Source organism: Canis aureus, chromosome 26 (assembly GCF_053574225.1).
Source record: "Canis aureus isolate CA01 chromosome 26, VMU_Caureus_v.1.0, whole genome shotgun sequence".
Taxonomy (NCBI): Eukaryota; Metazoa; Chordata; class Mammalia; order Carnivora; family Canidae; genus Canis; species Canis aureus.
Genome location: NC_135636.1, coordinates 17,685,302 through 17,710,618, shown reverse-complemented (window position 1 = coordinate 17,710,618; position 25,317 = coordinate 17,685,302). Strand labels below are relative to the sequence as shown.

General features: G+C 38.5%; 1 protein-coding gene and 1 long non-coding RNA gene across 16 annotated transcripts in view; one reads left to right on the top strand and one right to left on the bottom strand.

The window, feature by feature from the left end:
• LOC144297949 (uncharacterized) overlaps positions 1-1,338 on the bottom strand; it is a 114,220-nt gene extending 112,882 nt beyond the window's left edge. For all 8 annotated transcript variants that reach the window (XR_013364896.1, XR_013364898.1, XR_013364899.1 and 5 more), the window contains exon 1: positions 1,185-1,338. This is a non-coding gene — a long non-coding RNA (uncharacterized LOC144297949). The remainder of the gene's footprint in view (positions 1-1,184) is intronic.
• Positions 1,339-5,379: 4,041 nt separating this feature from the next.
• ANKEF1 (ankyrin repeat and EF-hand domain containing 1) overlaps positions 5,380-25,317 on the top strand; it is a 34,618-nt gene continuing 14,680 nt past the window's right edge. The window contains exons 1-7 of one of the 8 annotated variants that reach the window (XR_013364894.1): positions 5,380-5,582; positions 11,029-11,418; positions 17,266-17,465; positions 18,208-18,357; positions 19,399-19,522; positions 23,039-23,861; positions 24,796-25,022. Coding sequence is in view for 6 of the 8 variants with exons in the window: in XM_077872216.1 (XP_077728342.1) it covers positions 11,073-11,418; positions 17,266-17,465; positions 18,208-18,357; positions 19,399-19,522; positions 23,039-23,861; positions 24,796-25,022 (1,870 nt within the window). In the remaining 2 variants the exon portion in view is untranslated. Of the gene's footprint in view, positions 5,583-6,155; positions 6,465-7,658; positions 7,811-8,323; positions 8,343-11,028; positions 11,419-17,265; positions 17,480-18,207; positions 18,358-19,398; positions 19,523-23,038; positions 23,862-24,795; positions 25,023-25,317 lie in introns of those variants that run through there. The other 7 variants (XR_013364893.1, XM_077872216.1, XM_077872218.1 and 4 more) reach the window with 7 other exon arrangements.

Genomic DNA, 25,317 nt, shown 5'->3' with positions numbered 1-25,317 from the left:
CTTTCACATACTGTAAATCAGAATCTGCATCTTAACAAGATCCTTGGATAACTCTTATGCATTTTAAAATTTTAGAAGCACTGCCTAACCAGTTCTAGGCTTTTCTGGGTTCAGAGAAACTAAAGGCAATAATTAAACAATCAATAAAATAACACTTAATCTGGGCTGAACACCCAAGTTGGCATATTAAAAGAGGTTCCTGACTTCTTTTTTTTTTTTTAAGATTTTATTTATTTATTCATGAGAGACACACAGATAGAGAGGCAGAGACACAGAGAGGAGAAGCAGGCTCCATGCAGGAAGCCTGATGTGGGACTTGATCCTGGAACTCCAGGGTCATGCCCTGGGCCAAAGGCAGATGCCAAACCACGGAGCCACACCCAGGGATCCCCAAGGTTCCTGACTTCTTTGCAGAATTGGTAAGAAAAGATACCAACCTAAACACACCCTGGTTATATTCCAAAATTTAAATAACAAAGGGAAATATTCAAAACTTGGAGGAAAGAAATAACAACTGATTTGCAAAGCAAAAAGGAAAAACAATTGATAGACATCATCCGCTAGACAGGAGTAGAATAATTATTCACTAGAGGGAAATGGAGCAGCAGCTAGAAGGTAGGGTATAACATTACAGAGTGCTGTCAGAAAAAGGCCTACCCCAGAAATTCAATACACAACTAAGGTACATTAAAATATCTGTCAGGGCACACTAAAAATATTTGCAAAGATATGCAAAGATTCAGAAAAATCTAGCATTTATGTACCCAGCTGTGGAAAATTCTGGAGACACAACTCTAACTAAAAACAAAAGACTCAGACAGAAATGTCAAGAGAGGGAGATGAAGAGGAGTAAGTGATTAGGAAAGAATCTTTCAACACAACTTGCTGGGTCAGATAATAAGAATAATAGTGAAGTTCTTTACATGCTCTGTCTTACTCATTCCTCATCTCAATTCTGGGAACTGGATGCATTAGTTATCTTTTGCTATATAACAAAGTACCCCTAAATTTAGCACCTTAACACAACAGTCATGATTTCACACTTTCCATGGGTCACAAATCTGGGAATAGTGTGCTGGCTCAAGGGTTTTCTTGAGGATGGAGTCAGAATGTCAGCCACAGCTGTCGGCATCTGAAGGTTTGACTTTAGCAGAAGGGTCTACTTCCTAGATGACTTTACTCACATGACTGTTGGCTGGAGGCTTCAACTCCTCATCACATGGGTCTCTCCATTGGGCTACCTGAGTGTCCTTGTGACATGGCAGCTGGCTTCCCCCTGAGAAGTCAGCAAACATTGTGAGAGGCAGAGAGATTCAGAGGCCACAATGTCTTTTATGATCTCATCTCAGATGTCACATAATGTCACTACCACTTTATTCTAGTCACTAGAAGCAAGAGACAAAACCCAACATGTATGCAGGTGGGGGGGGGGTAGAATAATTAAACTCTATTTATTTGAGGGGAGGATCAAAGAATGTGTGGACATTTTAACTCACCACAATGGTATTATTTCTACACTGAGGCACAAAAAAGTTATTTAACTTCCCCAAGTTTATGTAGTTAGTAGGCAGAGGTACTGAGACACAAGCCCAGGAGTCTGACTCGCATGCCCAAGTTCGTACTACAATGTGAAACTGCCTTTCAATGAAAAAAGTTAGATTGCCTAGAAAAGTGTCATACACATTGACATGGAAGATGCATACTGCCAGTGATAACATAATAAATACCTGGAATTAGAAGTTCTAAGTTATTTTGGCCAAACTCAACAGTTGGTGCCAACTCATTAGAGAGATGTGGAGAAATGTGACATCCCCAAGATCTAGGAGTAGAAGAGTATTTAGGGAAGCGTAGAAGAGTATTTCAGGAAAGGAGAATGGGAAAAGCATTGAGTGAACAGAGCATCCGGAAATAAGTGGGGAAGAGTTATCTTATTTTTATAAAAAAATGAAAAAAATAGAATACTAGCACCTGAAAATGCAAGATGATTATTAATGGGATGGAAAAATTCATCAGATTTCCAAAGTTAATAAGGAGGAATTTGAGCCAACCAGAAAAATAAGGAAAAAATGGTTATAACAGAGAAAATGATATAATAAACAATAGGATTAAGAGACTAAAATGAAGTATATCCCTTGTTACATTAAATGTCAATATATTCCATTCTTTCATCAAAAGACAGAGATAGATTAGATATAATAATAGAAAAAGCTAGCTATATAGCATTTACAGAAACATATCTGTAAATTGATAATGAGAGTTTAAAAATAAAACATTGGGCAGATGGCAAACAAAAAGATTATTAGACAGGAGGAATGAAAGGTTATGGACACCCCCTAAGAAAAGGAGACACATTGCATGATACTAAAAAGCAAAACTAGGAAGAGATATGTCATAAATCAATATGCTCACACAGTATGGCAGTCAAAATTACTAGAAATAGAAGAACTTGATAAAAATATACTGTGAGAGATTTAATATAATCTAAGAATTAGATTTATACAAAATTTAAAAATAAACAAGTACTTAAGAAATCTGAATAATATAGCAGTAGCCTACAAGTATGAAAAATGCTCAGGGACAAGAGAAGTTTTGAGGTGTTTATTTCAGGTTCACAAACATTTTTCTCTATGATCTTAGAAAGCCTTGCCCTAGGCCAGAGAAAAGTAAAGATCCTGATATGAATACATTTATCCACAGACTTTTCTATTCCTGCTTGACATTCATTCCTTCAAGAGGTGTTTCATAAGTGTTATGATATAAAAGAAGCTATGCAAATCCTTAATGAACGTAGAAAGCAGTGCTCTATGTTGTCAAAAAATTTATTTTCCATTTCAAAGCTTTTTGACATGTTTTTATTTCTCTTTTGGAAAGAAACAACTAAATATGTTAGCAATCCATCATTTACTTGTACAGTACATAAAGCTTTAAGTCAACGTGCAGTACAAATAGTAAACAGTCTCCCCCATAATTTGAAGGCACCCTGAAAGATTTATTTTTAGAAGGAGAAAACACTAACACATGGGCAATATAAAAAGATGCATTTTGTAAGTATATTTGAAAAGGTAACAACAATAAGCTCCATGAACTTTGCCTCAATTTTATGAAAAGATCCATAACAATTTAACAGATTTTATCTCCGGTTAAATATACCATCATCCACTGGTATGCCACACCAGTTACTAACTCATATTTCAATTATTTCCACATTTAAATTAATTAATATAGTATTGTTATGGAACCACTACTCTGTGGCTGGCCTTTCAGGCAAGTAAATAAGAATTCAAGGGCTCTGGTAATTGATGCAATTTATTAGTGGATTTTAAGGACGCTTTTTAAAAGATGTGGGAAGTAATTCAATAGAATCACTTTATTTACCATTTTACGGAATGTCTGGGACTACATAAGAAGTACTAAGTGTGCAATCACTTTGCAGAGTGGTAACTTAAAGATAAAACTTAATTGAATCCCAGATAAAGATCACTGGCAGAGAATTTAGCCCACGTATTAGTCTGTCTCATAGTCGGTTAGCTTTATTTCAAGCAGTAGGACTATTATCTCCCTTTACTCTCATTCTTCCTGTTACTCAAGTTTGGATGACTCCACTGCCAAATGGCTAAAAGCAAAAATATAAACAAAGTTCAAGTTAAGAATTTCAGTGGTTTGAAGACTTCTGGTGAAAGAGGGGAAAGTTTGTGTCTATTTACCAATCTGCAGGACCTCTAACATTTCACCCATGCTATGCCTGTCCCCTCATTAACAGGAAGCAGCTCTGTTTACCTAGCCTCCTTAGACTGCAAAAAGTCTGAAATCAAATAGGATTATCATTGAGAAGCTACTTTTCAGTTACTTGCTCATAAAAACAAAAGGCATTTTTGTGAAACTCAGAGCATATCCCTTCAGGGGGAAAAAATGTCCCCAAACCAAGTGAGGACAGTGAGTCAGGCTAGTTATCTCCCAGATTTCATTCAACTAACAAATGTCTACCCTACAGTTACTCAATATTTGCACCAGAGTTCTGATAAATTCAAGTGCAGTTTACACCTATCCTGCTAAAATACCCAAGAGAGTTATGTGATAAATAGGTAAGGGTGAATAGTGTCACTTGCTAGTAAAATTAAAGTCAAATATTTCCAAAAAATCAAGCTCTCAGACTAACAATTATTAATCAGATCATGCAAAATAAAATCATGAAATACCAATTTACACTCACTAGATTGGCAGAAAGTTTAGGATGATGAAACTAAGTTTTGGCCTAGACACACTGCTGATGGAGAGTCTGAATTTATATATATATATATATATACATATATATATATATATATACACACATACACACACACTTTGAAAACAAGTCAACATTATCTTGATGTTATAAATAACCTATGACCCAGAAACTTCACTTCTAGGCATATACCCTAGAAAAACTCTTGAATTCATGCATCTGTAGACACGTACAAAAGATGATCATGGCAGCATTCCTTATAATACCAATTATCGGATAAATCTCAAATGTTCATCAATATAGAGTTGATTCAAAAGAGATATGGAATGGCAATACAATAGGATAGTATACAGCTATTAAGCTAAAAGAGCTATGGGGATCCCTGGGTGGCTCAGCGGTTTAGCGCCTGCCTTTGGCCGACGTGGTCCTGGAGTCCCGGAATCGAGTCCCACGTTGAGCTCCCTGCATGGAGCCTGCTTCTCCCTCTGCCTGTGTCTCTGCCTCTCTCTCTCTCTCTCTCACTGTGTGTCTATAATAAAAAAAAAAAAAAAAAAAAAACAGAATTGGCCTGCAAAAAAAGTGTGTGTTGGGGGTTGGGATGTTAGCTCACACTTGCAGGCCCTGAAATAAAGTGGTCTCCTTGATAGGTTTGCTCCCATTTGCTACATCGATTTACATACACTTATACCATTGCATAAATATGTTTAAGCCTACATTAATTTTAGAGTATGCAAAGAAAAATTCTGGGAAGATTGACAAGAACCTACAGCAGTTGTCTCCGACAAGTAGATTTTTTTCATTTTATTGTACAATGTATTGTATTTTTCATTTAACTTTACTTTTAAAATGATTGTATTCTATATTGTGATCAATTGGTTGGTTGGTTTCACTACAGGAGGCCTACATTTCGGATTAAATGCTTTTTAGAAGGAGGGCAGGGGGTGGGAGAAGAGGCTGAGGCCGGGAGGCGTGGGGAGCGCAGGGCCTCCCGCGGGCGCCCCCTGGCGGGCACCCCCCGGCGGCGCCACCCCCGCCGCGCCGCGCCCCCGAGCGGTTGCCCTGGCAGCGGGGCGGGCGTGGCCGCAGCTCACAATCGCCCAGTCCCCGCGGCTCCCACGCCGCCCCCTGCGCTCACCTGGCGGCGAGCTGGCCACGGCGGACCGGGGCCCATGGACACGCACACCCGCTGCCTGCTGCCCCGCGCGCGCTCGCCTGCTCTGCCCGCGGAGACGCCACTCGCGCCTGGGCGCCCAGGCCGGGCTCCGGGAGCCCGAGGTCGCGGCGGGGGCCCGCGCCCGGTGGCAGGGCCCTAGGGCTGGGGCTGCCCGGCGCCCCCGCAGGCCTTCCGCCGCTCTAGGAGGTGAGCCTGGCATCTTGCTGCCTGCACACCTGGCCTTTCCCTTGAAATTAGTTCTTAACCTCCCTCCCCTGCGGGTTTTTCTGAGACTTAACACTGAAAGGGCCAGGGGCGCCTGGTGGCCCAGTTGCTGAAGTGTCTGCATTAGGCTCAGGTCATGATCTCAGGGTCCTGGGATAGAGCCCATCTGAAGCTCTGCTCAGTGGGGGAGTCTGTTGTCCCTCTCCCTCTGCCCCTCACCCCTGCTCCTGCTCTCTCTCCCTTCCTCTTGCTCGCTCTGCTCTCTCTCAAATATAGTCATTAAAATAAATAAAACTGAAATAGACACTGTGGCCATGGCAGAGTTGAAACCCACAGAAATTTGATTTATTCATAACCAGCCTGTGTTAAGGGACTTTGCTAAATATTTTACTAAGATTGTCTCATTTCCTCTTTTTTACAAGCCCCATGGAGTGGGTACTGTCATTTCCATTTCACAGATAAAGAGACTGAGGCACAAACCATGTAGATAATGTGTCCAGATTTATGCAACCAGTTTGTATAAATGACACAGAGAAGGAAGGAATCACCAACAACCAGATCTCCTTGCCTGCAGTCCCACACTCACCACTGTTCCAAGCGTGGTTCCCTTCATTCCTCTTTCTAGCAAACCACCCTTGTATAACAGATTCCTTGGAGAAGTTGATAAGTTCTGTGGATCCCCCACAGGGGGAAAATGGACCTGGACACACACACACACTGCAGATTGTCGAATAATTTCAGAGGTCTCAGGCCCAAACATTGACCTTGGGTCAAGAAATCCTGTTCGATTCCACAGTCTTTTGAGACTGTCTATACAGATGATCTGGCGGGGGTATGCCAAGGTGGCTCCAGGGCCAAACAAAGGTAAAGTATACATAGTGGAGCATGTGTATATATGATGAACCCCCCCAAACCCTGAAAATCAGAGATGTTACACAATTTTTCGAGGAAGCCAGAACTAGAGTGTATTATGCTAAGTAAAATAAGTCAGTCTGAGAAAGACAAACACCATATGATTTCACTCATATGCGGAATGTAAGAAACAAAACAGATGAACATAGAGGAAGGGAAAGAAAAATAAAGATAAAAACCGAGGGGGGGTGAACCATAAGAGACTCACTATAGGGAACAAACAGAGTTGCTGGAGAGGAGAAGGTGGAGGGATGGGGTAACTGGGTGTTGGGCATTAGGAGGGCAATTGTTTTATGCAAGTGTTATATACAAGTGATGAATCACTAAATTCTACCTCTAAAACTAATAAATAAACGAACTGAAGAGGCCAGAACTGGAGGGCAGGACTTTTGTTATTTCCTCCAGTGGGGCGAGGCTCTTGGTCAGTCTTGGCAGCAGGTTGTGAAGATCAGCACAGGGCACCACTCGCTCCCCAGCCCTTCAGGGCTTTAGCTGGAAGAGTGCACACTGTAGAACTGGCCCGTGGACTATGGAATTCATCATTATAGTTTGCCTGGACGATGCCGCACGCTGCTAATTCTTTGTTGGGGTCAAGTCCCTGATTAGGACGTCTCTATTCACACAAGTGAGGTGACATAGATTCAGGAGAGTCAATGAGCTATTTGGAAGCACGATATCCTGTTGCGTATATTGTGCCTATGTATGCAGTATGACACGGCACCTACCTAGAATATGGCTGGTAATAACAGAACAAACCATACACAGCTGCTAAAGTAAATATCACCCAGACGTGCAGCGGAGGCCAAGTGACGTGGGGCAGCTCAGGACTCAGTGGGAGCCTATTTACACACATAGTTCTAACCAGCTGTGTTATCTGGTTTCCTAGTCCATCACATGTTATAAACAGATTAGAAGGGAAGAGAGGGGCTACAGCAAACAGGACATTGAAGCCACAGGCCATGTGATGACTGATGTCCCAGGGGCAAAGGAGGAAACACAAAGAAAAGCCAGCAGGCAGACAAGTGGAGAGAAAAGGACGAGGCAGCAATGTGCATTTGACAGTGGTAGTCACTCTTCTCGCTTACCGTGCTCTCCTCCTTGACTTCTCAGGCCCTTCTCAGGCTTCTCTGCAGCCACCAAAACCTCCAGTGCCCCCATAGGCCAGGCTCAGATCTCTCTCTCTCTTGAATTTTGTACCCTACTGCCTTGTGGATTCTGACTCAGCATGTCCCACGCATAACCGTCTACACTCTCTGACCAATCTGGACTGCATCTTGAGCTCCCCATCTCAGACACAGGTAGCCAGTTGCTCAAGCCAGAAACCTTGTCCTTTTCTGGGCATTTTCTTTGGTTCCTTCTGCTCCTCAATCTTCTACTTTTCAGTCATCATTTATTGAGCAACCATTACTTGAATACCTTGCATGAGCCAGGTTCTGGGTGATGGAGAAATAATTTGGTCATTATAATAAAAAAAAACTTCTGCTCTATGAAAGCTCTGTACTTGTGGGGAAGTCACACAATACATAAATTGAATATATCAGTATCTAGAGATCTATAGAAATGTAACATACAGTAATGTTTCACTTCATTATGAAGGAAAAAAAGGGATGAAGTGACATGGTGGCTGCAGTTTGAATGGTAAGAACTGTCAACCTGTTGGTTTCAGGGCAAAGAACACTCCAGGCAGAGGGAACAAGAAGGTGCAGAGGCAGGAATGTACTTCTGCTCCATAAACAGAAATACGGCCAGTGTGGCTGGAGATCACCTTATCAAGGGAGTTTGGAGTAAAGATCAAGGGCAGAGAAAATGTTCTTACAAGATCATCATGAGGTGTTTGGATTTATTCTGATTACAACGAAAAGCTATTGAACTGGTTTTTTTCTTTAAGATTTTATTTATTTATTCATGAGAAACACACAGAGAGAGGCATAGGCAAAGGGATAGGCAGGCTCCCTGTGGGGATCCTGATGTGGGACTTGATCCCAGGAACCCGGGATCACAACCTGAGCCAAAGGCAGATGTTCAACCATTGAGCCCAGCCAGGTGCCCCCTGAACTACTTTTAAAAGTTTGGGGAGAAGTTTCTGGCATGAAAGTAGTATTCTATATCCTGATAGGAGTTTGGATTACATAGATATATGCATTTGTCAAAACTCATGGAATGGTACACTTAATTCTTGTAATTTCATTATATATTCAAAAGACAAAGGGAAAAAAAGAACTGTAAGCAAATATCGAACCCCAGCTAAGGATATTGTATGCTGGAATAGGCCTGCAATTTACTTTGAAATGGATCAAAAAACAAGATGGATGAGTGTGGATAGACAGATGGGTAGAGGTGTGATAAAGCAAGTAAAGCATTAACAACAGGATCTCAGTGGTAGATAAATGGATATTCAACTTTTCTTTACATTCAAAAATAGTTATACTAAAATGTTGGAGGTGGAGTTGTCTGATCTACATTTTAAAAAGATTTCTCTGGGGACTGAATAAAGAAGGGGCTCTGGGGGATTGCTGAAGAAGCAGTGAGACAACCTAGAGCCTGTGGCAAGGATTTGGCCTAGGACAGCACCACTGGCAGCTGGTGTCAGGCTATATTCTGAAGGTAGAGTTACAGGATTTGCTGATGGATTTAAAGAGTATGGGGATCTCTGGGGAAAGAAAGGATGAAGAATAACTTCTAGTATTTTCATCTGAGTAGACTCATGGATGGTGATGCCAATATCAAAAGTGGGGAGAACTGGAGAAAGTCAGGGTGCTATCAGCTGTCCTGCTCCGGACATGTTACGTTTTGAATGGCTATTAGAGGTCCATGTGAAAATGAAGTGTCAACAGGTAGAGACATCACTGTGAAGCTCTGCGGAGAGTCGGAGATGTCTGTGAATCTGAGATCGAGCAACCAGACGCCTCACATTGGGATGAAGGTCATGAGACAAGATGAGACCATTGGGGCGGTGTGTGAGAATAGAGAAGAGTCCTGAGGGCTGAGCCCTGAGCACCCCAACAGTTAGGCTTCTGACAGAAGAGGGGAGCCAGAAAAGGAGAATGAAGAGTGGGTGGTGAGGGAGGAGGGGACTAGGCAATGGAGATGTTGTGGTTGCCTAGAGAGACACAGTTCAGAGGAGCAGGCGGTCCCCAGTGCAGCTCACTGCCACAGGGGTGTAGGTGAGGGAGCATGTTTGTGGGAGAAAACGTGATGTAGTTTGAGATTTTGTAGTAAGATGGAACCTTTTCAATTGCAAACAACAGAAACTCAGCTGACTAGCTTATACTAAATTAAGAGGGGTGGGGAGGGCATGTCCTGAGGGCAACCTCTGCCCTTGGTCTCTGGCTCTGTAATAGGCACTCTCCCTGACAGCCAGCACGGCAGCTCATGTAGCCACGGCCCTCATCCTGCTGCTTAACTGCCTCAGCACACAGCAGTCTTCCATAAAGTTCTAGCAGAAGCATCTCATAGAATGCTGACTGGCTCATGTCTTTCCTGAGCACATGCTTGAGAAATTCACTGCACCTTGGGGAGAGAAGTCACTCACACTGGTGAAGCCTCAGTCTCAGACCCATTCCTATCACAGGGGATAGAAGAGGCAGCCCTATCCAAAATTTTGGGGCGGAAGCTTGCTTGACTTTATCTGATCTACATTTTAAAAATATTCTTCTGAGGACTGAGCAGAGAATAGACCTTAGGGGCCAGTTGCGGAAGCAGTGAGACAAATTAGAAGTCTGTGGCAATGATTTGGCCTAGGATAGCATGACTGCAGGATCTGGAATGGATTCCCAATATGTTAATGGGGTACCTTTCCCAGAAAAAGTGAGGGAAAAAAAAAGCAAGCTGGGCATACCTAGTATTACTTACTACTCAATTCAAAAGATTGTTTTTCCATTGGCAGAAGGACATAAAATTACATATTAGAATGTTGATCACAATTTAACAGTGGGGTTATCTAGGAGAATTACAGTTGTCTCTCGATCATTTACCTAACCTCATTCGTGTGCTAGATGACACAGTAATCATCCATCACATTTGGTGTCTCACCAAGCCCAGTAGATTCTTACTTAGAATGAGCACCTCAAAATTCCACATGCTCTTTATAACATTTGTTAACTACTAAAGCCTTATGGTCTCTATGTTGGGAGGACATGCTGGTACAGAGCCATAGAGTGGGGAGCTCAAATTCTTACCTTGGCACTTTTGTTAGCCTTACCTTCATGGCTAAAATAGGCTGTGTCAAGGAAGGAGGATTAAATGAAACAAGAAATTAACAAGAAAGCTGCATTGCCAAGGCTAATATTAATTATGATGAAAGATTTATTTTGAAATATTTAACTTTATGCTAGCTGAATAATTCTCTGTATTTATGTGTAATTTATCCTTTTCATAAAATCGGTTGCAATAACTTGCAGTAATAACATAAGAAACAGCGTCTCAGGGAAGACTTAAGATATTATTTAACCCCCAAAAAAGATGACAGAATTAACTTGGAGTTGTATGTTTCTGTTTTTTGTTTTTGCTGCTATAGTTTTAGTTTTGGTCTAGAAAAGCATTTTCAAGAAGGGGTCGAGTATGGCTTTAGCAGACAAGAGACTCGAGAACTTGCAAATCTACAAAGTCCTTCAGTGTGTTCGGAACAAAGACACGAAGCAGATAGAAAAGCTGATCAGGCTTGGATACCCTGAACTAATCAATTTCACAGACCCCATCAATGGACACAGTGCTCTGCACCTGGCCTCTGTTTCCAATGACATCGATATGGTCAGCTTTCTTCTTAGCCTTGGTGCTCACCCTGATGTGCAAGACAAGATGGGCTGTACTCCGACAATGAGGGCTGCAGAACTAGGTCATGAGTTGTCCCTGGAAATATTAGCCAAGGCAAAGGCTGACATGACTAAAGTTGATAATGAAGGAAAAGGTAAGAAAACCCAAGATTCCACCTGGCAGGCGCAATCCACTTTGTAGCCAGAAATCAATAAAGTGGACTTTTTTGCTTTCCAACTTTAGAAGTGAATTACTCATGAGTTTAAGTGAAAAGCCAGGTTCTTACTGCTATACCTAAGGACCCCATCTCCTTATAATTTGAAAATGGTCTTAGGTGCTGAGAGTTTACTCACTTAAAAAGAAAATTAGAGTTAGATTAATCTGTGTTTGGTGGTTTTTCAAAACGTGGAGAATTTTTAGCATGATAAATTTGGTATTACCAAATTCATGATTCATGATCACCGATTATAAAATATAAAATTTCTTGTTTAGAACAAAAGATGAGGGAGAGTATTTCTTATTCCTTTTTATACTTTAGAACTTCAAATAGTACTAGATCTGGACTCCAAAAGGATTTTTGTCCCCTTTCAATAGCAGTCTGATGTAGAAAGGGGTTGTAGTTGGGAACTGGAAGGGCTAAGGTGAATTCTGGCATAAAATCCAATTTTTTTAGGGTCAGTTGAAATGTATTTGGAAATAGCACTTGAAACTGGAGACATGGCATTTCCATGCTCTTTCAGGTGAAACTGCCCCACTTCACTCTATTCTCCATAATCTCATCTTAACACCATGTTTGGGAGTTTCTTGCCCAAATAACTCAAGGTTCCAGAAGGACTTGACACAGCCTCATGAAAATTACCACCAGGCTTAATATAAATTGGTAAATTTAATCAGTTGTTCCAAGGAGTTGCTTCAAATACAAAGCCACTAACATCAGTCCTGTGCTGGAGAAATAAATTCAATTTTTTAGTGTTAATGTTTTCTGAGAGGAACAAAATCTGCTTTTGTAACTCTCTTCAGACTTGGTATTTGATAAGTGACTTTCTTAAAACGATAGAACCTGAGGACAAGAAAAGGAACATTCATTTAATTACTTAATAGTGTTGCATAATGAAATGAACGTCAGATGTATTCAGGGGTCAAATGTGTTTTAAAATGTTAAATTCTGAAAAAGAAAAAAAAGAAGCCTCTCAAAACTATAGCATATCATTTCCCAAAGCGTGTTCCATGGGCCACTGAATCACTGGGATGTTGATAAGCATTACATGCAAAATTGGTTCTACTGTCAAACTTGTTAGAGAAACATTAAATAAAACAGAGACAGGTTGATTTCACATTTGTCAGACAGACTAAAGACAGTGACATTATCCATTTGTCTACGACACTTGAAATAGTTTTTCCTTATGGAATATTATATACCTGGAATTTTGTAAATAAAAAAATACTTTGGAGAAACTGTAGTGGTGAATGGTTTGCCTTCTGGAATTTGAATCAAATATAATCTAAAAAAAAGTTGAGAAATATTATATCATAAAATTCTAAAATTGTAAAATTAAAACTAAGCAAGTAAAATTAGAAACAAGATCAAGTGAATTCTTGTAGCAAATGCAACAGCCATATGGTTAATTTCTAAGCTCATTCAAATTAATATTAAACCTATCAAGGTCCTGGGAGATGAATGTATGAGAAAACAATCTGATAAATCACATAGGAAGAATTAAAAATATAAAACTTGGAACAAATATAAATCTTGATACATGCATAACCACCTTGTTAGTACTGCCCCATAGAGACTTGATTCTATATAACCCATGGTAATGCTTATTGCACCGAGAGCCCTGACTTCCCCACATCAACAAATCTAGCTCGCCTTGCACAGCTCTCAGTTTTGGCTGCCACTAGCCCCATTGCTTTGCTTATTCCACAGTCCTTTCTGCCATTATCATCCTATTTTCCAGGGATTGATATATGACTCACCGCACATTGTTCCTAAAGGATAAGCCAAGATTTAAATGGTTAAAATACTTACTGGATCTTTAGAAGGATGTGGGACATACTCTAGGCTAAACTGTGCTTTTGAACAATTTTGCAGAACATGGAAAAGGTAAATCTCTAAACCAAGAAGCTCTTTCCTGTATGTTGTCCTGGGGGATTAATTCGTGTCTGTCTATTCTGGAGAACAGACGAGTGTTGTCTGTTCTCTTTAAGGGGTGAGCTAGACTAGCTGCTAACAGCACCCATTCCACTGGTTCTCCCATTTATAGGAATACATACCCAGTCCTCAATGCAGTATGCGAATTCTACGGTCTACCATCTTTGCCCTCTTTTTTGCTTCAGTTTTAGAATGTTAATTAATGTTCTTGTGGCCTAAAGAGTCAGTCCAGATAGACTTCAACTGTGAGTTGCACATGCCTCATTATAAATATCCATTTCCCAAGTACTTTAGGGTCTTTTCTAATGAATTCAGCCTCAACTGGTATTCTCCAGGTGACATTGTTGTTGGTTGTTGTTTTGGTCCACTGTTGCCTACTGTGACTTGTTTGGGTCTTTGAATTTCTATTTTCAACCATGTCCTTGACCATATTTCCGTTTTTAACTGTTCTGAGTAACCCTATTTTAGATATATCAGTTTATATGAAATATAGATTTTGCTTTTATATAAATTGTGGCTTTTAATGATAGAATTACTTACAATTTATATTTAATTAGATGGCCCAAAGGTTTGGCTACAGAATGGTCATTTATTTTTATATAATGAAGGTAAAATATATTTAACATATATAAATATATAAACAAATACATATGAAAATATTTTCCTATATGGTCCATATGCTCTTTATTTTGTTGTGTGTATGTGTCATGTTTTCTAAGGTTAATGGTCTGCTTTTAGTTCTTTTATTTTTTGGTTGTTGGAATGGTAGTATTATTTATTTTTATTATTTACTGATTAATTTTTAAAAATTGAGGTATAATCAGTTTCAGGTGTGCACATAATTTGATATTTGTATGGATTGCAAAATGATCACCATAATAAGTCTAGCTAACACCTGTCACCATATATAGTTACAGATTTTTTTCTTGGGGAGAGAACTCTTTTTGGTTATTTTAATGGCAAGTTTGATAGCTTTTCATATCCATATACATAAACCTTTGTTTATTGAATTAGCACTTTACATGGTATTCTTAACATTTTGTGATGAAAGAAGAGATTAGTACAATAACCTTTTGCATCCTTAAACTTAAATGTCTGCTGCTTTTATATATGAACAATCAGCTTGATAGATACAAAAAACTCCCTGTTTTCTTAAGAAATACTGTAGAGATCCTTTATTTATTTTCTAGCATTGAATGTTGCCATGGCAAAATCTGGAGGCTGGCTTGACTTTTTCTCCTTAGATGACTTGAATGGTTACCCAGACTTTCGCGGGACAAGTCCTCTACCTTGCTTTACCATACCTTGATGACTGTTCTTAACCCATGTATTTTTTTTTTTTTTTGAGACCCCAGTATGCTTTTTCAATGTTCAAATTCAAGTTTTTGCTTCAAGAAAGTTTTCTTCTATTATATCTCTACATTTTTCCTGTTCTACATGGTTCTACATGAATGCCAATTATACATACATGCTAACTTTTTTTGCCTCTAGACCATTTCAGCTCTTCCACCATTTTCCTTAGTTTTTAGAGTTTTTCCTCCATGCCTGAGACCATGGTTTTGCTCTCCTTTCTCCAGCTTGACTTTCCTTTCTTCGGTGGTTTTATTTTTTCCTCTACCATTTCTTTCCTAAATTCAGCTGGCTTAATTTCATCTTTTTCTTCTATTTATCTTCTATTGTCCTAATAGCCCTGCTTTTACTCCTGGTCTATCTTTGCATTTTTGTTTTAGAAAAAAGTTATATTTAACTTCTTTGCTCTAATAGAAATAGGTCAGTCAATAATTTTCATGCATATAGTTTCTTGCATTTATTTGTTCTAATATGTACTTTTTGCCTAGCATTTATTATCAGGTTTCTTTCTTATAGTATCTGTGTTTTTCATTGGCCATATGCTGGTTTTCTTGGTGATTACTATTCCTCTTTGAATGAAGCCTCTATTTAGAGTGAGGTCATTACAAAGTCAGTTTGAGGTTTGACTGTTGTTTGCTCAGATTACATAATACCCCTGATTTGTAGTACATTTTTTACATGGATTATGTGGAGGGCCTGTATGTCAGAGTTCCTAGGTGGGGAGATTTGGCATTTTCCTCTCTTCATTGGAACAAAACGAGTTGCCAAAATGGCAGAGCCCTTTGTCATCTACTTTTTCTTCTTAATGCTGCTATACTGACAGCCTCTTTTTAAAATTTTTTTTATTTAAATTCAGTTTGCCAGTGCTCATCCCATCAAATGCCCTCCTTAGTGCCCATTACGCAGTTACCCATCCCCCACCTTCCTCCCCTTCCACAACCCTTTGTTTCCCAGAGTTAGGAATCTCTCGTAGTTTGTCTTCCTCTCTAATTTTCCCTGCTCAGTTTCCCTCCTTTCCCTTATAGTCCCTTTCACTATTTCTTATATCCCGCATATGAGTGAAACCATATGATGATTGTCCTTCTCTGACGGACTTATTTCACTCAGCATAGTACCCTCCAGTTCCATCTAAGTTGAAGCAAATGGTAAGTATTTGCCCTTTCTGATGGCTGAGTAATATTCTATTGTATATATAGACCACATCTTCTTAATCCATTCATCTTTCAACGGATACCGAGGCTCCTTCCACAGTCTGGCTATTGTGGACATTGCTGCTATAAACATTGGGGCGCAGGTGTCCCATGGTTTCACTACATCAGTATCTTTGGGGTAAATACCCAGTAGTACAATTGCTGGATCATAGGATAGCTCTATTTTTAACTCCTTGAGGAACCTCCACACTGTTTTCCAGAGTGGCTGCACCAGTTTGCATTCCTACCAACAATGCAGAAGGGTTCCCCTTTCTCCACATCCTTTCTAACATTTGTTGTTCCCTGTCTTAATTTTTGCCATTCTAACTGGTGTGAGGTGGTATCTCATTGCGGTTTTGATTTGTATTTCCCTGATGGCAAATGATGTGGAGCATTTTTTCATGTGCTTGTTGGCCATGTGTAGGTCTTCTTCAGGGTTTTCTTCTGTTCATGTCTTCTGTCCATTTCATGACTGGATTGTTTGTTTCTTGGGTGTTGAGTTTGAGAAGTTCTTTATAGATCTTGGATACAGCCCTTTATCTGATATGTCAATTGCAACCCACTCTGTAGGTTGTCTCTTAGTTTTGTTAACTGTTTCTTTTGCTGTGCAGAATCTTTATCTTGATGAAGTCCTAATAGTTCATTTATCTTGATGAAGTTCCTAATAGTTCATTTTTGCCTTTGTTTCCCTTGCCTTCATAGATGTGTCTTACAGGAAGTTGCTGTGGCCCAGTTCAAAAAGGTTGCTTCCTGTGTCCTCCTCTAGTATTTTGATGGATTCTTGTCTCATATTTAGATCTTTCAATCATTTTGAGTTTATCTTTGTGTATGGTGTAAGAACGGTCCAGTTTCATTCTTCTGCATGTGGCTGACAGGCTGCTTCTTATAAACATAGCTGGTCTGCACATTTAATCATTCAGTACCATCTCTTTTGTCACTCTGCAGTTTTAGAGGGCACAAAGCAACCCACCAATAGCCCTCTGGCACACACAGTCCTATATGTGGGATACAGACTGCAAGATGCCAAATACCCGGTTGACAGGGGCTTACATCAACACTCACATTCTTCCCTGAATCAGGTCCTATCACATGTGATTGTGACTGTTTTCTATCAGAGGTTGACTATTTTTCCCTCTGTCTCAGTGTTTCAGTTGGTTTCAGAAGAAAAAGCAAGGCAGCTACACCTCTGCTTGGCCACCTTCAATTAGGCAATTATGAATTTCAAAATTATTTGTTTTTCTTTGCTATCTGGTTCAAATATATAGACGCTATTAATTAAGCTCTCTTTGGGAATTCTATTTTTCTACAGGCATTTTGTTTTACTGCATTTTACCTACTAAGCGGCATTATCGCTGTGCATTGATTGCCCTGGAACATGGTGCAGATGTCAACAACTCTACCTATGAAGGAAAACCAATATTTCTTAGAGCTTGTGAAGAAGCACATGATGTTAAAGAGACATGTCTGACATTTTTGGAAAAAGGAGCCAATCCAAATGCTATAAACTCAGTATGACTATTCCTGTGATTATAATATTCCTTTTTTTTTCAGTTATAGTGTTTTAGTAGTGTAATTTTAGCATTTAAATATGGTAAAATTATCCTGTTAACTTATAGCCTGTTCATTTCTATTCAAAATGTTTTTAAGATGATATACTCCCATTATCTTTCTATTGCCATGATTCTACAGTCTATTTCCTAATTACATTTGGAAAATTGGTGTTTATTATGCATAATGGTAAAAGATCATTAAAGAAAATAGAAAAGCTATCACTGATACCTAATAAAAATGTATCTTTTTCAAGGAAAATATGTAGTTCTGCTATTTCCTTTATCCATTTTTCTACCTCTCCTCATTTGGCCCATTTTATTGAGTTTTCTAATTATTTAATAGGCATTTCCAGACAATAGAAATCCATTTTTTTTCTCATTAGAAAACACCTATAACCTAATTTTAACATATATTTTACCCTTTTTTCTCCCTTTTGTTCTACATTCTTTGAAAAAGAAAAGCACTTTTTAGCCTGATCTTTTTCACGGGGACATCTGGTATACCCTTGACTCTGATATTGGAACTCTCTATATTGACCTCTATGCCGATTTCATTTTTCCTATTTGCTATGTAAAATAAAGATGTAGAGAATTAAACATGCTAGTATGAATCTGAGGCCAAATGGATTTAGGTCATATTTATACCAAACTATTGTTTAAGATGACAGGTTTCACCAGCGTTTGATCTGTTTCCCATCCAGTCCACAGGTCGAACAGCTTTAATGGAAGCATCAAGAGAAGGAGTGATAGAACTAGTTAGAGGGATATTGGAAAGAGGAGGTGAAGTGAATGCCTTTGACAATGACAGACAACATGCTGCACATTTTGCTGCCAAAGGAGGCTTTTTTGATGTAATAATCTGCTCTTTATTTTTTTTTTGCTCTTTACTTTAAAATTCGTTGCTCACCCCATTTCTTCCCTTTCTTCAAAATTTTTAAATACATAGATTACACTAAGAATTTTTCCAAGTTACCATTTTGATTTCCCTGAATAATTCTAAAATTATATTTTAAACCAAATATTATTTTTTAAAAACATTTTCTAGCTCTTTATTCAGTTTTATCTGCTTGCCAAGTTTATTCATTTAATATTACTAATAATGTTTTTCTGCATTCTTAACTATAGCAATTTAAAAATTTTGCCAAGGAAGACTACTTTATTTTATGCCTCCATTACTTATTAGAATCTTCAAAATATGGCAAAATTGAATTGTGAGAACAATTCCAACATACTCTTATCTCCCTGATTTTTTGCGTGCATCTAATGACTCATCTCAATTTTAAACTCTCAAGTATTCCAGTTACCTGATTATACCAGCAAAGAGATATCTCATAGATGTAGTGATGTTGCAGAAATGAGATAGGAATCAATGCTATCTGATTTTTTTAAATTCTGATTTACATCTAAAATTTATTGACTCAATTTTCTAAGTTTTAACAATTATCTTTGTTTTTGTCATTGAGTCTCTTCCCTGTAATAAAAATACACATATAATAGAAGTCACATTTGGTAAAGAATTTGCTTCCCTGTTGATGTTTCCTGTAGGCCGATACTTTCTAGAATTGTTAGAATTCACCAAGATGCGTGCCCCAGCTGAGTATAGAATTTTCTAAATTTGATCAACAGTATTTGATAAAACTTTTGGCAATGGTGGAAAAGTTGTATATCTGTGCTGTATAAAACAGTAGCCACATGTGGATTTTCAGTATTTTAAATATAGCTAGTGAAACTAAGGAATTGGATTTTTAAAAATTGTTTTCTATTTAATTCAATTTAATTTTAAATAGCCACATGTAGCCTAAGCAACTATTGGAAAACAGGTTTAGATGCCAGTCTTCGTTCAATAAATGTACCTTGCTATTCCTCTACAATATCTACTGTTTATTTTGCAGATATTGAAGCTTCTTTTTGCTTACAACGGAGACATGGGGCTGATTGCAATGAATGGGAACACACCACTTCATTATGCTGCCATGGGTGGTTTTGCAGATTGCTGTAAATACATAGCTCAGCGAGGTAAAATTGTCTAGCAATTTTATACCTAATATGCTTAAATTCTGTGTTCATCTACAACATGAGTTACCCATGAATCAAGGCCTATCACTTGTCAGTTGCTTATCTTTTTCAATAGACTAATCTCAGTTATATATGTAGAAAGAAAATTGAAAACTTTTTCTTACTCTACCTTCTATCAAATCATGAATCTGATCTTAAAGTGATGAAAACTTGTTTTCTCAAATATTTTTAGGTCATTGTTAAAAATCTAAACAGGAGTATTCATGGGTCAACTAATTAAAATGCTTATAGTTATTAAAAGCCTTTTAAAAATGTCAACTTCAATCTGAAGGACAGACACTAAAAACCATGTCTTTTCTTTTTAAAACCATGCCTTTTAGTCTGAATCCCTAGTTATTTTATTTTTAAAATGTTTAATTGTGTCAAGTGCAAAGGATAACTTTTCTAATAACTTTGAAATTGGGAGAAAATACTTTAGGGAGAAATATGAAATAAAATAAAAATTTTCATGGAATATTTGAAATGTAAGTAATAGTTTAGATTTCCCTGTAGTTTCTAGGTATTAATTTCAGCATATAAAGTATGTACGTATAGCTTAATGTATTCCTTAAAATGGTAATATTAGCTAATGAAGTTTATGGATCAATTTGGTGTTAATTACATGCTTACTGGCTGTATATTAAAAGCTTTTAGTGCTTTGTTAGAAGTGGAACTGCATTCTGCTGAACTTTATGATAGTGTCTTTTTCTTTTTTCCAGTTTGAAAAATAGGCCAAAACTTAGAGTCTATCCTATGACTCTAGAATAGAGCAAAGTGTTTTGTTTCTCAGTCCTCTACGCAGGCAGAGAATTTTAGAAGTCCCTGGGACCTAAAGATCCTATACTGTACCCACTAATATAAATAGGACTAATGTGCCTGCATAACTAATAGTGTAATAATTGATTTTATGAACTTATAAAAGCTCATATTCTCCCTCCATCCCCCCCAATAATAAACACTTTTAATAAAAGAAAATATATCAAATCATGCTTTTGTCCCAATAAGTTGTCTCATCAATCTTGTTTTCAAATCTGTCACTATCAGCAATTTATTCTGACATTTCATTTTTAACATTCCATATTTCTAAAAAGTAAAGATCTACCCAGATTAAGACAAGTTTCTTCAACTTTAACATGTTGACTGCTTTAATGTTGGGACAAACATCACCAGAAACATACTCTATTATTTATGTAATCCTGGGAAATAGTCACAGAAAGCAAACTGGGAAGCACATTTGGCCAGAGCTTGGACCACAACAAAGGCCTTGCCCAATCGTGCAAAAAAGTATCATCTTCCTGGCAGTCATAAGACTGGATCATGTTTCTAAAAGAAGTGTCCAAAAGCATTCTAAGTTCTGTAGCATGTTTGGAAGTATAACCACTCCATTAGATCTTATGTGGGTGACCCAGTGCCATAGCAGAAGTGTTAACCAGTTACATGTCCACCTTTTGAATCTTAGATCTAAGGCAATCAGAACAGCAACAAACAATGCATTAGCAATGAAATCCTCATTTCTGAGTAAACTCCCTGGGTTTAGTGTCTTCTATACTTAAATGTGAAGGCTGGATTCTGTTCCTACATTAAACTATCTTCTTCAGTATTTTCTTCTTTTACCCCTGGTCCTGTTGCTGGTGCAGTTTACAGTGCAAGTGCCATGTCCAAGGGCATAAACAGAGTTTGGAGCAATTCTAGGGAAGCCCCCCTGTGAAACTTCTCTTTCTCAAGGGCCTTTGGCTACTGGTGTTCTGCAGCAGCACACCAGCTGTAAGGGGAGTACCTTTGACCACAAAAGATCCTAAATCACAAAGGGAATGAATGGATCTTAATTTTTACTAATTATAAAGGAGAAGACAAAAAGTCCCAAGGCAAAATGCCTTTAGATCTTTAAGCTGGGATGTTGCACTCTTCTATCCACATAAAGGTTTTATTTTTTTTTAAGATTGTATTTATTTATTCATGAAAGACAGAGAGAGAGAGAGAGACAGAGACACAGGCAGTGGGTGAAGCAGGCTCCCCCCAGGGAGCCTAATGTGGGACTCCATCCCAGGATCCCAGGATCATGATCTGAGCCAAAGGCACATGCTCAACCAATGAGCCACTCAGGTGCCCCCATATAAAGATTTCTAACTCAAAGAAAAGTGGGAGCAGGAGGAGGCAAGATAAAATAGCTTTAAAATCCTTTGATCCTTAGAGATGAATATAGAAGGAGTAGCTTAGGAACACCTAGACACCTTGAATAAGCAAAAATGCTAAGTAAAAGTAGCATTCTCGAGATCGCTACGGAATTATACTATCGAGACCAGTCTCGGGTCCCCTTTTCAATAAGTCTCTTTTCTTAAAACTGTTCAATATGGGCATTTTTGAATCCTTATTGTCCTAATACTCTTTTTGAAGTCTTCTACCACTAGTAAAATTATCAGTCTTTAATACAGATTTTAAATTTTGACAATGCCAAAAGAAGTAATAATCTTGAAAAAGCACTGGTGTGACTCATTTTCTTTTTGACAAGGAATAAAACTATAAAGTATTGGAGGGGCATGTTTTATTTTTGCATGCAGATGCCTATAGATTTTGGTTGCTAGACATACTGATTGAGTAGCAATCTTTTTTGATTATATGATGTTGGCAGAGCAACAGAAAAGCCTTCTTTTGGATTCAAAATGCTAGAAAGAGTTTCTTCATAGTCTGACTTGCTTATCTACATAATGGATTTTTAATGTCTCAAGACACTTCCAGACAGCACGACTACCTAGTGGCACTAAGTAGACTCCCAAATGCACTCAGAGAAGCTTATTTATTTGGGGAAAACTTACATAACTGTTGGTGTCGTCATTTTAAGGAAGGGACCAAGAAGGAAAATGAATTTTAGTGCCTAATTTACACAAACATCATACTGGAATCCATTCAGATTTGATGAACAAATTACTTCTTCCTCTGTCAGGTTGTTCACATGACCTATCACAAAAACAGCAGATCAATATAAATTACATTGATTGCATGGAGAATACAGATAAATAGAGTTTGAGATTGTACACAGATTTATAGTCATAATCATTCAAAAAGAAGCAGGTATTCAGCATTCTGAGTTCCTAAGGGCCTAATAAGCTGTCTGAACTCAGCTTCTTTACAAATTCAAATACCACCCTTACTCTTTTTCTGTTCGGCATGAAGTCTCCTTAGCCAGTACCCCAATATGAAATTTATTTCAAGTATCTATGGCGATTAATGTCCTAATCCTTTAGCGACAGAGAATGTACATTGGAAACATATTTCCCTCAGAATTCACCAAAATAAAGCTTTCAGAAAAAAAAAATCACAGTTTAATTTTGTAATTATAATAGCTAAATGTGCTCATCTCTATATACAAATAATTTAGGGATAAACTTTTGACGAGTAGTTCAAAATTAGGAACATGGTTTCATGAGTGTCATTTGTAGAGCCCTGCAGATGCCTAAGCACTGATGCTTCATGTTTTAGGATGTGACCTGAAATGGAAAAACTTAGACCACAAAACACCCAGGACTGTGGCCAGGGAAGGTGGCTTCAAAGCAGCAAGCAAAGAAATCTGGCGGGCAGAGCGAACTGCTGCTAAGCTGGCATGGCCAGGAGCCAAAAATCCAAATCCACTCTGGGCCCTTAGACTTCATGACTGGTCGCTAGAACATGAGACTTTCCTTCGGGAAGCCTTTTCGTTTGTGGACAGAGGCGATGGGACAGTCAGCAAGGAGGATTTCGTGTTGACACTAGAGGAGAGGCAAGAATTTGTGACCTCCGAACAGCTGGCTACAATAGCTCAATTTCATGAAAAAGTGCGGGGAGGTGGGGTCAACATTAATGATTTCTTTAAAGGAACCAGGTACTTAAGTAAGTCTTATGTCTTGGGATCCTATGGGCCTAAGAAGAAAAAAAAAGGAATGTCTAAAAAGGTAAGAAAAGGCAAGTTTGTTTTACCCCTCCCCATCTGCATCATCCCCGACCACGTATTTCCCCACCGGAGTGACGGCGGGCCGCCCTATTACATGATTGAAACCTACAAGAATGTAACGGATTGCAATCGGTTTAACCGAGACCGGCCACCAGAACATCCCATTCAGGATGACTCCGCTTGGTACATTGATGACCCAGGGAAAGTATTTTCAAATATTAATTTCATCACCAAGGCGGGAGATCTGGCTTCTCTGAAAAAGGCGTTTGAATCAGGAATACCTGTGGATATGAAGGATAATTATTACAAAACACCACTGATGACTGCATGTGCTAGTGGAAACATAGACACGGTCAAGTTTCTTCTTGAAAAAGGGTATGTTTTCTTGGCTGAGTTCACATCCAACTCCAGAATTCTAGGACAAACAAAGTGTTTCATTCCTGACATCTAGATTACAGAGAGATCTTGTATGGGAAGGTGAGGTAATGGAAACCTGGGAATGGGTGTACACATAGTTTGTCAATAACAACTATGCATGAAGTTGCTTTACCTAGAGATTTACCTATATGGTGTGGGGTTGCTTTTTATTTTAAATTACCAAAAGAATTTTTTTTATGTGATAGTAACAGATAACATGATCTACCCTCTTAACAGATTATAAGTATACAGTATTAATTATAGTCACAATATTGTATAGTAGATCTCTAGAACTTATTCATTTTATGTGTTGCTTTTTAATCTGTCTCCTGTGTTGTTGGGGGCGGGGAGGATCCTAACAAATTCAAACAAGAGGTGTAGTGGCCACGATGACTAAGGACAGGTCTCATTCCCTACTCCAAAAGGAGCAGTCTTTTCCTTCAAAATATCAAAGCATGACGTTTTTATTTAACTTTGTAATCTAAAGTAAATACTCAGGTTTAATTCTTCTACCATAACTGAATAACCTGGGATAAGTTTCTTTTTTGTGTCTCACCTTTCTCATTTTTATAGTGGGGGCTCTAATAGGATTCAGCTTGCAGATTTTTTGAAGATTAAATGAGCAATTGCATTTGATAAAAGATATTATTGTCATTACTATATTGGTCAGGGTCAAAGAAACATTCAGATTGGTATATTATCGAGAGGGAGTATAGAGCAATTAATGAGAATTTGAACTTTTGGATGGTGAATTTTTAAAAAGGACTAATATTTACTCAGAGCTTCCCTGTTTGAAGTTGAACAACTAATATGAAATTTTGCTTTGCATTTTCAGCCTCTGGTGCTTAGAATAACCCCTATTTTTAGCTTGTGCATCTATTTTGTTTTATAGGGCTAATGTTAATGCAACAGATAATTTCCTGTGGACTCCACTTCATTTTGCATGCCATGCAGGCCAACAAGACATCGTTGAGCTTCTTGTTAAATCCGGAGCGGTGATAGATGCTCTCTCAATCAACAATTCCACTCCTTTAACTAGAGCCATCGAGAGCTGTAGACTGGATACTGTAAAATACCTCCTTGATATTGGGGCTAACTTCCAGCTGGAAAATAGAAAGGGTGAGTGTTTGCATTATCAATGGCTAGAGTCAGAAGGGGATAATTTATGTTAGATTCCAAAACTCTTCTGATTCTATTCTTGTAAGGCTGCATTTCCCCCACAAGTCACTACTGCAAATACAAGCCTAAGTTGATGGTTGTAAAAGTTGGTTTTATACACAGAGCCTCACAAATCACTGGTGTGAAAGCACCAGTCCTTTATGTTTGCAATCTGTCATGGATGGAGACTTTTGTAAAGCTCAATAAAAAGTGATTTACTAGAAAATACAGTGGGGGGGGGGGGGGAAGAAATACA